The 12,790-nt window shown below is 34.0% G+C and overlaps 1 protein-coding gene across 2 annotated transcripts in view; it reads right to left on the bottom strand.

Annotated features, from left to right (window-relative positions):
* Window positions 1–1,163: 1,163 nt before the first annotated feature.
* The window catches only part of CFAP96 (cilia and flagella associated protein 96), a 16,004-nt gene continuing 4,377 nt past the window's right edge, over window positions 1,164–12,790 (bottom strand). Inside the window, exons 2-8 of one of the 2 annotated variants that reach the window (XR_011253521.1) lie at window positions 12,079–12,264; window positions 10,735–10,954; window positions 9,229–9,366; window positions 9,059–9,134; window positions 7,265–7,444; window positions 2,723–3,195; window positions 1,164–1,405 (exon numbers count right to left, since the gene is read on the bottom strand). Coding sequence is in view for 1 of the 2 variants with exons in the window: in XM_069573274.1 (XP_069429375.1) it covers window positions 1,357–1,405; window positions 3,029–3,195; window positions 7,265–7,444; window positions 9,059–9,134; window positions 9,229–9,366; window positions 10,735–10,954; window positions 12,079–12,178 (930 nt within the window). In the remaining variant the exon portion in view is untranslated. The remainder of the gene's footprint in view (window positions 1,406–2,722; window positions 3,196–7,264; window positions 7,445–9,058; window positions 9,135–9,228; window positions 9,367–10,734; window positions 10,955–12,078; window positions 12,265–12,790) is intronic. The other variant, XM_069573274.1, reaches the window with a different exon arrangement.

Genomic DNA, 12,790 nt, shown 5'->3' with positions numbered 1-12,790 from the left:
CGACCCCATGGACTGCAGCATGCCAGGCTTCCCTGTCTATCACCAGCTCCCGGAGCTTACCCAAACTCATGTTCATCAAGTCAGTGATGCCATCCAACCATCTCATCCTCTGTCCTCCCCTCTCTTCCTGCCTTCAGTCTTTCCCAGCATTAGGGTCTTTTCAAATGAGTCAGTTCTTCACATCAGGTGGCCAAAGTATTGGGGCTTCAGCTTCAGCATCAGTCCTTCCAAAGAATATTCAGGACTGATTTCCTTTAGGATTGACTGGTTTGGCCTCCTTGCAGTCCAAGGAACTCTCAAGAGTCTTCTCCAACACCACAGTTTAATTAATAGATACTGTAAACTTCCCTTTTAAATAACACCACTACCCCACCCCAACTGAATGAGAACTATTGAGAGATACCTCACTATGAATTTTGGGAATGTATTTAAATCATAACTTTTGAGAACAGATTTTTTTAAAGTGATAGGGCCAGTGAAGAGGTAACATGGGAAGGAAGAGGATAAGACCTAGAGAGGCAGCTACAGAGGAGAATGAGAGAACACAAGGACCAACTTCATCCATCTTGAAACCTGGCCATTTTTTATAAGATACTGAACTGAAAGTGCATCCCACAGTCTCTCATCTCCCACACACACCCTAGACCCTCACCAACCCTGCTCAGCCTGGGGCTGCCACTGGCAGATCTGACGCTTTACACGGGATATACATGGAAGGCACCATACCATATTAACTGAGCTATCTGCCTCACTATACAACGTATGTATATGAGAATCTATTAAATAAGATTGGATCAGTACTTCCCTGATGTTAAGAATGCTTTAATGGACTGAGACACTTGGATAGCTGTCAATTCAACCTCCAGATACCTCCAAGAAGGAACAGCAAATTAAGAATTTACTGTAAAGCAACTATACTCCAATAAAAATTAATCTTAAAAAAAAAACAACCAGAAAAACAGTAACACTTAATAGAAAAATAAGCATTCATTGTCCACGTTCTACCCCTCCAGTCCCCATTTTCATCCCTACCCTCCAACTCGGCAATATTTTTAATGTTAGGAGCAAAATATGTCAAATGAAAGAGTACACTTTGAGATCTTATAACAGTTTCAAACATTCCTAAACATCTCCTCAGAAACACAGATCAAGGAACAGAGCAATTATTAACAAATATTAGTCATTTATTGATATAATAGTATGAAAAGAAGGAAGAGCATTAGAGTCTCAGCCTTAAATTTCTTCTAAATGTTTGAGCTATTTGCTCCACACATCTTACATATTTTTTCAGATAATGAGCACTTGGTAGTATATTTTTGGTAGTCATGACCTGTAAGGTTATTTGTCTTTCAGATGCTAATAGGACTGTACTGAAGCAGTCTTGTAGTTCTTCGTATTTAGTGCCCTAAAATTGGAAAATAAATGCATATTTAATTTGATAGGTACACGTAATAGATCTGTATATTCTTGTAAAAAAAAAAACATTTTGCAATTATCAGTTAACAATCCAAACAAAACCAAACTTTCTCACTAAAGAAAAAGCTTCATGTATATCAGATATATTTTTTAAATGTAATTTAAAAGGAAAAACTGGTTTATGAGACCAATTTTAAATACTACTTCTCAGAGTTTTAAAACTAGGCTAAAAGAAGCTATAACTTGATTTCGGATAATATTTGTGATAATGTAAAAAAAAGATATTTCAATAAACTCAAAATACTAAACAAATGATAAACTTCTGAACAGCCAGATACTTTTTTCCTTTGCTTTAAACATAAGTGCTAGAGCATCATAGAATTTTCTCAGATCTGGTCTCTGGATAGCCAGAAAACTTGAAACCACACTCCTCCCCACCACACACAAAATTCCATTTATTTGAGTGTGAGTGTGTTGAGGAAAATTCTAACTTTACTGTCAGTTCGGTTGTCAAAGGATAAAGGTCAAAGGACATGGAAAAAAGGCTCCATATCTTTGTTTCCCAAATGAATCCTCTACCAACTAGCCTACAAAAAAATATTCCTATAGACAACAGTTAAACTATATAAATAATGAAGGGGCAGCCTTACTTTCGTGATTATAATAATGATGTTTTTACAATCACTATCCACAAGTAATAAAGATGTACTAGTGTTTCTACAAAAGGCATGAATTTGATGTCCTTTTCCTAATCCATTGTATGATTACAATTAAGTTAGAAATATGTAAGTTAGTCAAATTGGCATTAAAACTTTTTCAGTGAATAGGCAGAAAGGGAATCAAATGAATTCTTAGTATTATGATCTTTCACATATAACAAAAGAATGACAGGCTGTCCTTTTCTAAATTATATTCTGAACTTCTAAGAACTTTTCAGTTTTGAGAGTGCTCAAAACCTAGGAAAGATTCGAGTTTTATGATACATGAATAATATATACTTTTCCTCGAAGTATTTTTAATTAATCAGAATATTTCCAGTTCTCATAGAGGGTTATTTAAAAGTTTAAGACAGAATAAGTATCATTAAGAGTCCACACAATTACTGAGAGTCTGGGGCCTATACAGAGATAATAATTTAATGAGTCAAAAGATCCTCTTAAGAAACAGACAATGTTAATATGTACTACTAAGTGAAATATATATATATATATATATATATATATATATATATATATATATATATATATGCATGCTAAGTCACTTCAGCTGTATCCAACTCTTTGTGACCCTATGGACTGTAACCCACCAGGCTCCTCTGTTTATGGGATTCTCCAGGCGAGAATACTGGAGTAGGTTGCCATTTCCTTCTCCAGGGGATCTTCCCAACCCAGGGATTGAACCTTTGTCTGTTTGGTACAGATAAATTAAGCTTTTTCAATTGAGAATTTCAGAAGATGGGAAAGAACTTCTATAGGGGAGGGCAGATATAAAGAAGAAGCTGAGATTTCTACAGTCACCCAGATTTGTCAACTTTTGAAAATGTATGTAAATAAAAGATATTACTCTGAAGAAATCCAAAAGCTGGAAATAATTTATGAGCTAACATTACCACCTTTTGACATTCAAAGCCATTATACTTTCAACTGGTCTGCTTTTTGGTCCACTTGGTGGATGGAAAACCTTAGCACTTTTGCTGGATGGGCTTCTCAATTTAACCACGTAAGGGTCAGCAGAATGTGAAGGGTAAGGATCAAATGTTCCTGCCTTCATTCCACCAGCCTACAAGAAAAATGAGACAGTTTAATGTGGTTCTGTCAAAATGCTTCTAACAAAAATTAGATGTGAAAAAGGTCATACATATTTGTGTATTGTACATGGAGCTGGTTTTACATTTAAAGAAAACTGTTTATTCTGTTTAATTCAAACACCAACAAAGGGTCTTCCTACCACCAATTTTATGGGTTAAGACACTATAATTCCAAAAGTTCTCTATTAAAATGCATATAGGTATAAGAAGGTAATATTCTCAACTATTGCCAACAGTTAATATACTAGTGAGTTTATCAGATCAGGCTATGAACTACACAGGATATGAGTCCATTCCTGAGGGAGTGAGACCCAGGTCACATGTATTTTGATACAGGAAGAAGTTAGGGTTCAGAACCAGAGGAGGAGAGATGAGGCCAAAGGTAAGGTTTATCCAAAAGGAAGCCTGGCACAACACGAATTCAGTAAACATCAGTAAATGATGGGGAAGATATTGAAAAAAAGTTTTTAATAAAAATAAAGAAACCGTACATAGAAAAAGAGAGTGAGAGGCAAACATAATCCACAATCAGTCCTCCACACCAGCAAGGTCTGCATCCTCAGATTCATCCAATCTCAGGGTGAAAATATTTTTTAAACAAAGAATTTCAGAAAGTTCCCCAAAAGAAAAATTGAACTTGACATGCACAGGAAACTATTTACTTAGCATTTGCATTGTATTAGATATTGTAAGTAGTCTAGAGATGATTTACATTATACAGGAGGATGTGCAAAGGTTACATGCAAATACTAGGCCATTTTATGTAAAGGACCTGAGCATCCTTGAATTTTGGTATTCTGGGGGTAGGGGGCAGTGGTCTTGAAACCAATCCCCCATTGATACTGAGGAATAACTGTACCATACATTGTACTTTTCTTATAATCTATTAAGAGAAGTCAATCATTTTTGACCTATAAGCAAAACAAACATTTGCTTTGACTTTTTAAACTGATACATATCAACAGGATTTCCATCATATATAGTCACCAAGAAAACTCTATTCAATCACAATAATCCATCTAATTAGTCATCCTTTCTCTTACAGTGTCTAAGCCAGATATATAAGAAAATGTGATTTATTTGAAAGATATAGTTGTAATTTTTCAAGTTATCAAGATTGAGACATATGGATTAGTTTAAAAGCAATAAATAATAAGGATTCTAAAGAAAATACAATTGATTAATTAATTGATGTAAAAGCAAAACAGATGAATAGAAAATAGAAAAATATATATGGTAAGTAAACCAACTCACCAGATGATGCTTAAAAAATTAACAGGTAAATCTACATTATAAAGATTGAGAAGCAGGTGGAAGAAACCTATACATATATGGAATATCAAAAACTGTAAGATAATATTTTTTTACACCTCTACATTGACAAATTTGAAAACCTGAATTAAATGAATGGTTCTCAAAGAAAAATATTGTCAAAGTGACTCAAAGAGAGGACACCTACAGAAAATAGGTGGACATCATGTAAGAAATTAAGATCAGAACACTTACTATGAGAAGTCTTTTAAATTTTCAAGGAAAAGATATATTTGATGCTATTAAACTCTTACTTTAAGATGCTAGCATCTACTTATATCAAAATAGAACAAGGAATGTAAAAATATAGACCAGTCACAACACTTATAATAATTGATGCAAAAATACTTAATAAAATATTAGCAAATAAAACACAGTATTACACTTAAAGATTAATATAACACAGTCAAGTGAGAATCATTTCAAGAAATCTATTATTTTTACTCACCTTATAATAAGTTAATGGAGAAAAACAAGATGGTCTAGATAGATTATACCAAAACATTCAACATAATTCTACAAACATTCCTGATTTAGTCTTATTTATTTAAACATGAACGCTAGAGGTATTCCCATGATCCCCATATCATGTCTAAACACTGGGCACAAGCATGACATGAGAGAGAGAAATATTGGCAAGGAAGGAGCAAAATTATTTGCAGATAATATAATCATATATCTAAAGATCCAAAGAGAATCAATGAAATACCTATTAGAATATAAAATTTAATAAAGTGCCAGTTACTTTAAGAAAATCAGATGTTTTAATAAGAGCAAATAATATAAGTGGATTGATGGGGAAAAGAAACATTGACCAGGACCTTAAAATAAGAATAAATATGATACATAAATCTATGTGAAACAAAATATAAAAATCTATAAGACAAATAAAGGTTTCTGTAAGTAGCTTAATTCTAGATAAGAAGATTCAAAGTATAAAAATGCTAATACAAGCTAAAATCTAAAGATCTCATTTTAGAGCAAAACACCAAAGGTCTTTTTTCCCCAGAACTTCACAAAATAATTCCAAAGTTCTAAATAATAACTACTGGGAAACAGTCATATAAACTTATTTTAAAAATAATAAGAAACTAGACCACCCAATATTAAAATGCAATAATTATTAAAAATAGTTTGGTACTGGTAGAAATAAACATCAATTAAATAGAATGAAAATTCAGGGGAAAAAAACACTAAAAATGGGAATTTTGATTTGATAAAGTGGCATTTCAAAACAGGGGTGTTAATTATTCTATCTGTGAGATCAGGAACAATTGGCTCTTTAAAAAAAATTTAAGTCTCAGTATAATAAGCTGCACCCATTTTAAGTTTACAGGTTCTGTGAGTTTTGACAGATGTGATTTTTCCAGTAGTCATGTATGGATGTGAGAATTGGACTATAAAGAAAGCTGAGTGCTGAAGAATTGATGCTTTTGAACTGTGGTGTTGGAGAAGACTCTTGAGAGTCCCTTGGACTGCAAGGAGATCCAACCAGTCCATCCTAAAGGAGATCAGGGCTGGTGTTCATTGGAAGGACTGATGCTGAAGCTGAAACTCCAATATTTTGGCTGCCTGATGTGAAGAGCTGACTCATTTGAAAAGACCCTGATGCTGGGAAAGATTGAGGGTAGGAGGAGAAGGGGACAACAGAGGATGAGATGGTTGGATGGCATCACTGACTCAATGGACATGAGTTTGGGTAAACTTCAGGAGTTGGTGATGGACAGGAGGGCCTGGCATGCTGCAGTCCATGGGGTTGCAAAGAGTCAGACATGACTGAATGACTGAACTGACTGACTGATACACCCTTGAAACCACAAAGGCAATCAAGATATGGAACATATCCTCCCCTCAAAGCATCCTTCTGTCCATAAAACTGAATTTTGAAAAAGATAAAAGCTGGATCCTTACCTTGTTCTTTCCATCAAAATATATTCCAGATGAAAATTTAAATGCAAAAGGATAAGACTAATTAAGAAATCAAGAATGCATATTTCACTAATGTTGCTGGGAAGGAAAGTCATTCTGAGAATGACATAAACTCAGCACAGAGGACTCATAAAATCATTATTTTATATGATTTTATCATTATAAAGTTTATATTTTATAATGATAAATCATTATTGCTATTTCTGAATAGCACAGAATACTATAACCAAGTCAAAGATTCAATAGACTAGAAAAATTATTTTCAACACAAATGATAAAACAATATCCTTAATATATGAAAAGATCTTACAGATCAATATGAAAAAGACAAATGTCTTAATAGAACATTTGCAAGTAAAAGGAACACACAATTCACCAAAAAAAAACCAAAACACTAAGGTATAAACTAAGTCTGTAAACTGTAAGGGAGATTTTTATTTTTATTCACACTTGTAAACCTCAGCAGAAGGAAGACATTTCAGTTCATTTTAATCACCCTTCAAAAACTAAAGATGGTCTGACTTTTTATGGTTTTGAGAAAAACTATACCTAAGATCTAGACAGGTGCTTAGAAAATTCATTGTAAATTAAAATACTTTAGAGATGAGTAATAATTATTTCATAAGGGCATCATTATTCCTTATGGTATCCACATTCTATGACTTTTCATAATTTCATCAAAACAGGTTTCATGATTCATGGCAAGAATATAAACAAATGGGAAATAAAATAATATGACAGCAAGAGGCAACATTTCTTTATGATGCTTAATATTTTTTCATTCTAAAAAATTTAACTTACCTTTTTACCAGGAGAAGAGGGCTTAAAAGGGTTTCCAACTGTTTCTTTCTTCTCTGCTTTTTTAATTGGTGGTAAAGGTTTGTCAGACATGTAAGGATTGGTATCAAAATATTCCCTTGGGTAAAGATTTAATTTGAAAGCTGTCCCTTTAAGTAAACGATGATGTTCTTCATTCTCTTTCTGTAAATTAAGGAGTCTAAAATTACATTAGGTAGCAAAAATTACTCAACACTGCAAGTAACGTAAAGTTAATTTAACTTTAAATTTTAATATAAGCGTGCAGATTTTTAAAGTATATACTTCTGGGTTCACTTTTTTGAAACATTCCTCCGCTATGTTCTGTTTTTATGATACAAAAGATATGCTTGCTTAGGAAGAAGCACAGCTATGATTGTTCATCTTGAATATAAATTTATTTGATGTATATAGATATATCACTTGAGCAAATCTTTATTAACTATCTATAATATGATATAATACATTAAAAATAAAAGTCAGTTTCTAGTTCAAACCCTAACTCCTTCCTGATTTCTAGCATTTCCCAGGGACACTGGGAAAATTACTGACCCTTTTAGTGTTACATTTTCTTCAACTATAAATGACGATTATAACATCCCCCCGACCCTTAATGCTATGATAAAGATTAAATGCGATTATGTGTTCAAAGTACCTGGCACATGGTAGGCCTTCAAAGAAATGTCAGCTTTTCTCCTAAGAATAAGGAATACTTACTTTTTACATTACAACACTTTTATGTTACAATATTATTTTAGGAAATTCAGGGACATAAAATTTCTGACTTAGGAATAGTAAGTTCTAAATGCGGAATGAAAGAGTTTTATTCTAAAGAGAGAAAAATATCTTATATCCATAAACGTAGGATGAAAGACTAATTACTAAGCTATTGATAAAACTGCCTTGTATGTATTTATATATTAGGTATTAACATTCCTACAGAATATATTATTCTACTCTATGTAAAAAGTAGTTTACATAGAATCTTATATAAAGTGAAGAGTCCATACATAGAAATAAAGAGATGACTATTTTCAAATGACCAAGGTTTCTGCTCAATTTAATAGAAAACTTTTCCTGGGTTTGGACATGCCCATTTGCAAAATTGGCCACTATTCTTCTATCTCATGCGTGCATGCGTGCTAAGTCACTTCAGTCGTGTCTGACTCCGTGTGACCCTATGGATTATAGCCCGCTAGGCTCCTCTGTCCATGGGGATTCCTCAGGCAAGAATACTGGAGTGGGTTGCCATGCCCTCCTCCATCTATCTCACTGCCATTTAAAGTCACCACAGCCAAAATTATTGAAGACTGCATGCTGAAAAAAAAACGAAAATTTAAAAACTTATATCCTTTTCTAGTCTCCACTTCTTCCCTTCTCCCCAATACTCTTCCATTCTCTTCACTCACCATAATGGCCTGATCAGCCCAAAAGGACTACCACTACTTTCTTACGCACAAAATATTAGGGTGTGTTGGGAATACAGCTAAGGATTAGGATACAATGCTTAGAATCAAAATAGAGCAGAGTTGATCAGGCCATGCTGACAGAAATCTCACAGCTAGTTTAGAGAGATGGAAGATAAACTATAGCACAAATTAAAGCTCATCCAGGGAATCTAAAATCAAAACGGTAAAATTATTACAATTCCTAAACATCAATCTGCCATTGCCAACATAATACAAATAGATAAAATAAACCCTAATTGGATCACAAGTGAATTCTCTAAGTCAACTAAATAAGAGAAAGAGTGAAATAAGTTACAAGAGATTCCTTTACCTTGTTATCTAGTTTTGCTGCATCATAGAGATCAGAAGAGTGTGAAAACTGCTTACCTATGGTAATATTTGCATAGCTAAGGAAGGAAAATAATGATGATGACTTCAGGGTTCAGAAATTAAATTTTTAAAATTCAAAACAAATGATATGAAAGTATTGGAATATCTTACCCATATCCAGTTCCTTTCTTTCCTGGGTTTGTGTATAAATTCTTTCCAGGTGGCTCATATTTGTCTTTGGGTTTAGACTGAGCACTGAAAAACGGGACTGGTCCCCCTATGGTTCCATAGTAACTTCCTAATCCACAGCTTAAATACAGTGTAACAAGAACAAAAAGAAGCAAGTTCAAATAGTGAACTTTGTGTTATATGTATTTTACCAAAATTTATAAAATATTATTGAAAGAGGAGCAAAATATACGCAGTAGATTTGACTTGCTTAACTTCAGTAAGAAAAAAAAAACTCTTGTTATTTTTTTAATCTAATTTTCCCTATTACTCAAAGTCAAAAATTCCATTTTAAATGTGCTACATAAACAAAGCTTTAGCAATCTCTAGGAGGTTAGAAGAGTTTACATTAGTTCAGTTAACCACAAGAATAAACAGACCCTTTGTGTGTTCTTCTGCTGTGTTTTTTCTAAAATTATTTTTTATTTAAGCATAGTTTATTGACAATATTATATTAGTTCCAGGGGATGGGAAAGTTGAACAGGAAAAGTTGTTATAAGGATAAAATACATATGTTACATGAAAAAGAAATAAAGTAGTAGCCCCAAAAATACACATTGGAATTTACATCTAAGAAGAAAAGTAAGAAACCCAAAAAAAAGTAGTAATAATAATAATAAATAGTTCACACTTCTCCAAAGTGTACAAAGGTAGGAAAAGATAAAACTATAATAACAGAAAAGAAGACATTCTCTACTCTTAATAAAGACAATTTAACTTGGAAGACTGAAGCTTTACTAATCTCAAAATCACAAATAAGCACAAAATTATTTTTCAACCAATCCTCATCTGTCATAAACTCTAGATTGAGAGTCAATGTTACTGAGTGTGAATTAACATCATATTATAAAACTCAGCTATAGTATATCACATAGATTATATGATTTTATCAGTTTAAGGATTTAAAGGTTAAAAAAAAAAGAAACTTATACTGACAATTTTTACAACTAAAATACTGTTAAGCCCCTACATGTAACTTCATCATGATTTTTAAACAATGTACCTTTGATAAATTATCCTTTTTACCCAAAAAAGATTTCTCCTAATTTCACATTTTTTATTTATACTTTTTTAAAGTTTTAAAAGCAGAAAAAATAGTCAAGGCCACAGACATGATGACCCAAGGCAATTTTTTTTCTAGTCTGACTATTGCAAGATTTTCAACTAAAACTTTTCATTATTTAGTTGGCTTTATTAGTATAAATTGATAGAAAATAGTGACATAGATGACTAAAAATTTAATGTGACAATGAGAATCTACTTAATCAATTACCCTGCAACTTAAATCACCCAATATAACTGTCTCCATCTAAGACAAACTTAACCTAAAAGTCACACTTTAAAAAATGAGTCATACAAAAGTTAGTCCTACAGAAAAATCAACAATTTAGGCTGCAGCAGAGAGAGTGATGCAGGAGATAGATTTAAGATTTTCTCCCCAATACTTACGGCTTTTTCTCTCCACTGCTGGGGAGGAAAGCTTTGCTTAGATTTTTTTTGGCTTCCTCCATCATGTACCGTCTCCTCACTTGATTTGGATTGACATAGCTTTCACCTTCAAAAATCCTTGCAAAATGGGGATCAAAATAACCTGCCTGGAGATTGGACATTTCTTTGGATCCCCCAGGTAGCATCTGTCTATTTTTGCTTGCAGCTTCATTAAAAGGTCCTTTAAAGATAAAATAGGAATGACAATTTTGAGCTCACCATTAATAAAAGGAAATGAAAAATAATAGAAAACTTTCCTGATCCTTGCCACTAGAACACCAGGGCAACAGAGAAAAGTTTCAAAACATGATTTGAGCTGATGAGTTTTGAGCTCTTAAATGCTGTTTCAAAATGGTCACTGAAAGATCATATCAAAGGCTTCACTGACAATAAGAACTAAGGCATTGCCATAAAACAGTTTAATAATTAGACTGAGATTCTCTTAAACTGAATCTGAGAGCTGGAAGAGGCCTTACAGGTCACTGAATCCAATGCTTTCCCATAGGAAACTGTTTTGCATCTTGCCTTTTTAACAATTTATCTTAGAGATGTTCCATATCAGCGTATTCTTTTTTATTGTTTTATTTATGACTTCTAAAACACTCAGCATATTCTTTTTTATTGTTTTATTTATGACTTCTAAAAATCTCTCAGGTATTTATTTGGCACTTCATTTTCAAGAAAGTGATCGTGGATGGCCATTTTAGATGTAAATGTAAACGCTATTTGTATAGTAGAGTGTCCCAACTAAGGGGAAAAAAAAAGCCAACGGTTCAGTCCCTTCATGGCTGTGATTCCCTTTTTGGGCTTTCCAGGAGGGGTGCCAGTGGTAAAGAGTCTGCCTGCCAATGCAGGAGCGACAGGGCACTGGGGCGATTCCTGGGTCCAGAAGATTCCTTGGAGAAGGAAATGGCAACTCACTCTAGTATTCTTGTCTGAGAAATCCCACAGACAGAGGAGCCTGGAGGGCTACAGTCCATGGGCTTGCAAAAGAGCCGAACACAACCTAGCGACTAGACAACAAACAAAATATTCTGGGAGAAAACTGCCATGCACCTTGAGAATAAAATACAAATACCTATGAGGAGAATATATGAAGGTAGGATAGTCCAAGAAAACGAGCTTCCTGATCTAGCTTAAAAAAGTTATCTCTTACCGATACTGAAATTTCACAGGTATTTTCAACTTTATACCTAAAGCTTTAAAATACAGACCATTCAAAAAGATCATTTAACAAACATTAAAATCAAAATTTTATAGAGGGAACATCCACTCAGGCTGTAAAGAAAACAAAATTATACTTACGATTAAACTGTGACACATATTTATCCCCCACAGTGATATATTCCATCTCACTGAAGAGGCCAATCCTCTCCATGTCAGTCTTCCCTCCTTCCACAGGCATGGCTGCTCCCTGTTGGCCGTGTGCTCTATGTTGGTGACTTCAGCGGGTTTCTTAGTGCTACTTCTATAGCAAAATTCTACTCCACACTGAAAAATACAGGAGAAAATGTAGGGAAAACGTGATTCTAACTTTCAGTCCCAAATAGTTTCAGTCTGAGAAACTATTAGTTACATCATAAAACAATAGTCCCAAGCTATATGTGGGGAAAGAATCTACTTTGTGGGGCTGAGGGGGAATAATGGAGATTCAAAATTATCACCACGAACTCTCCCCTTGAGTCTCCAGCTGAAATATCCACAAATTACAAAGGAATGTTTATCTGTGGCACTGCCATTCATCTGTCACAAACAGAAATATTATGACGGTACAGTTCAGTTCAGTTCAGTCACTCAGTCGTGTCTGACTCTTTGCGACCCCATGAATCGCAGCATGCCAGGCCTCCCTGCTCATCACCATCTCCCAGAGTTCACTCAGACTCACGTCCATCGAGTCCGTGATACCATCCAGCCATCTCATCCTCGGTCGCCCCCTTCTCCTCCTGCCCCCAATCCCTCCCAGCTTCAGAGTCTTTTCCAATGAGTCAATTCTTCTCATGAGGTGGTCGAAGTACTG

The sequence above is a fragment of the Ovis canadensis genome, chromosome 26 (assembly GCF_042477335.2).
Source record: "Ovis canadensis isolate MfBH-ARS-UI-01 breed Bighorn chromosome 26, ARS-UI_OviCan_v2, whole genome shotgun sequence".
In the NCBI taxonomy this organism is placed as follows: Eukaryota; Metazoa; Chordata; class Mammalia; order Artiodactyla; family Bovidae; genus Ovis; species Ovis canadensis.
The sequence above is the reverse complement of the archived record's forward strand: the minus strand, read 5'-3'. Positions and strand labels throughout refer to the sequence as shown.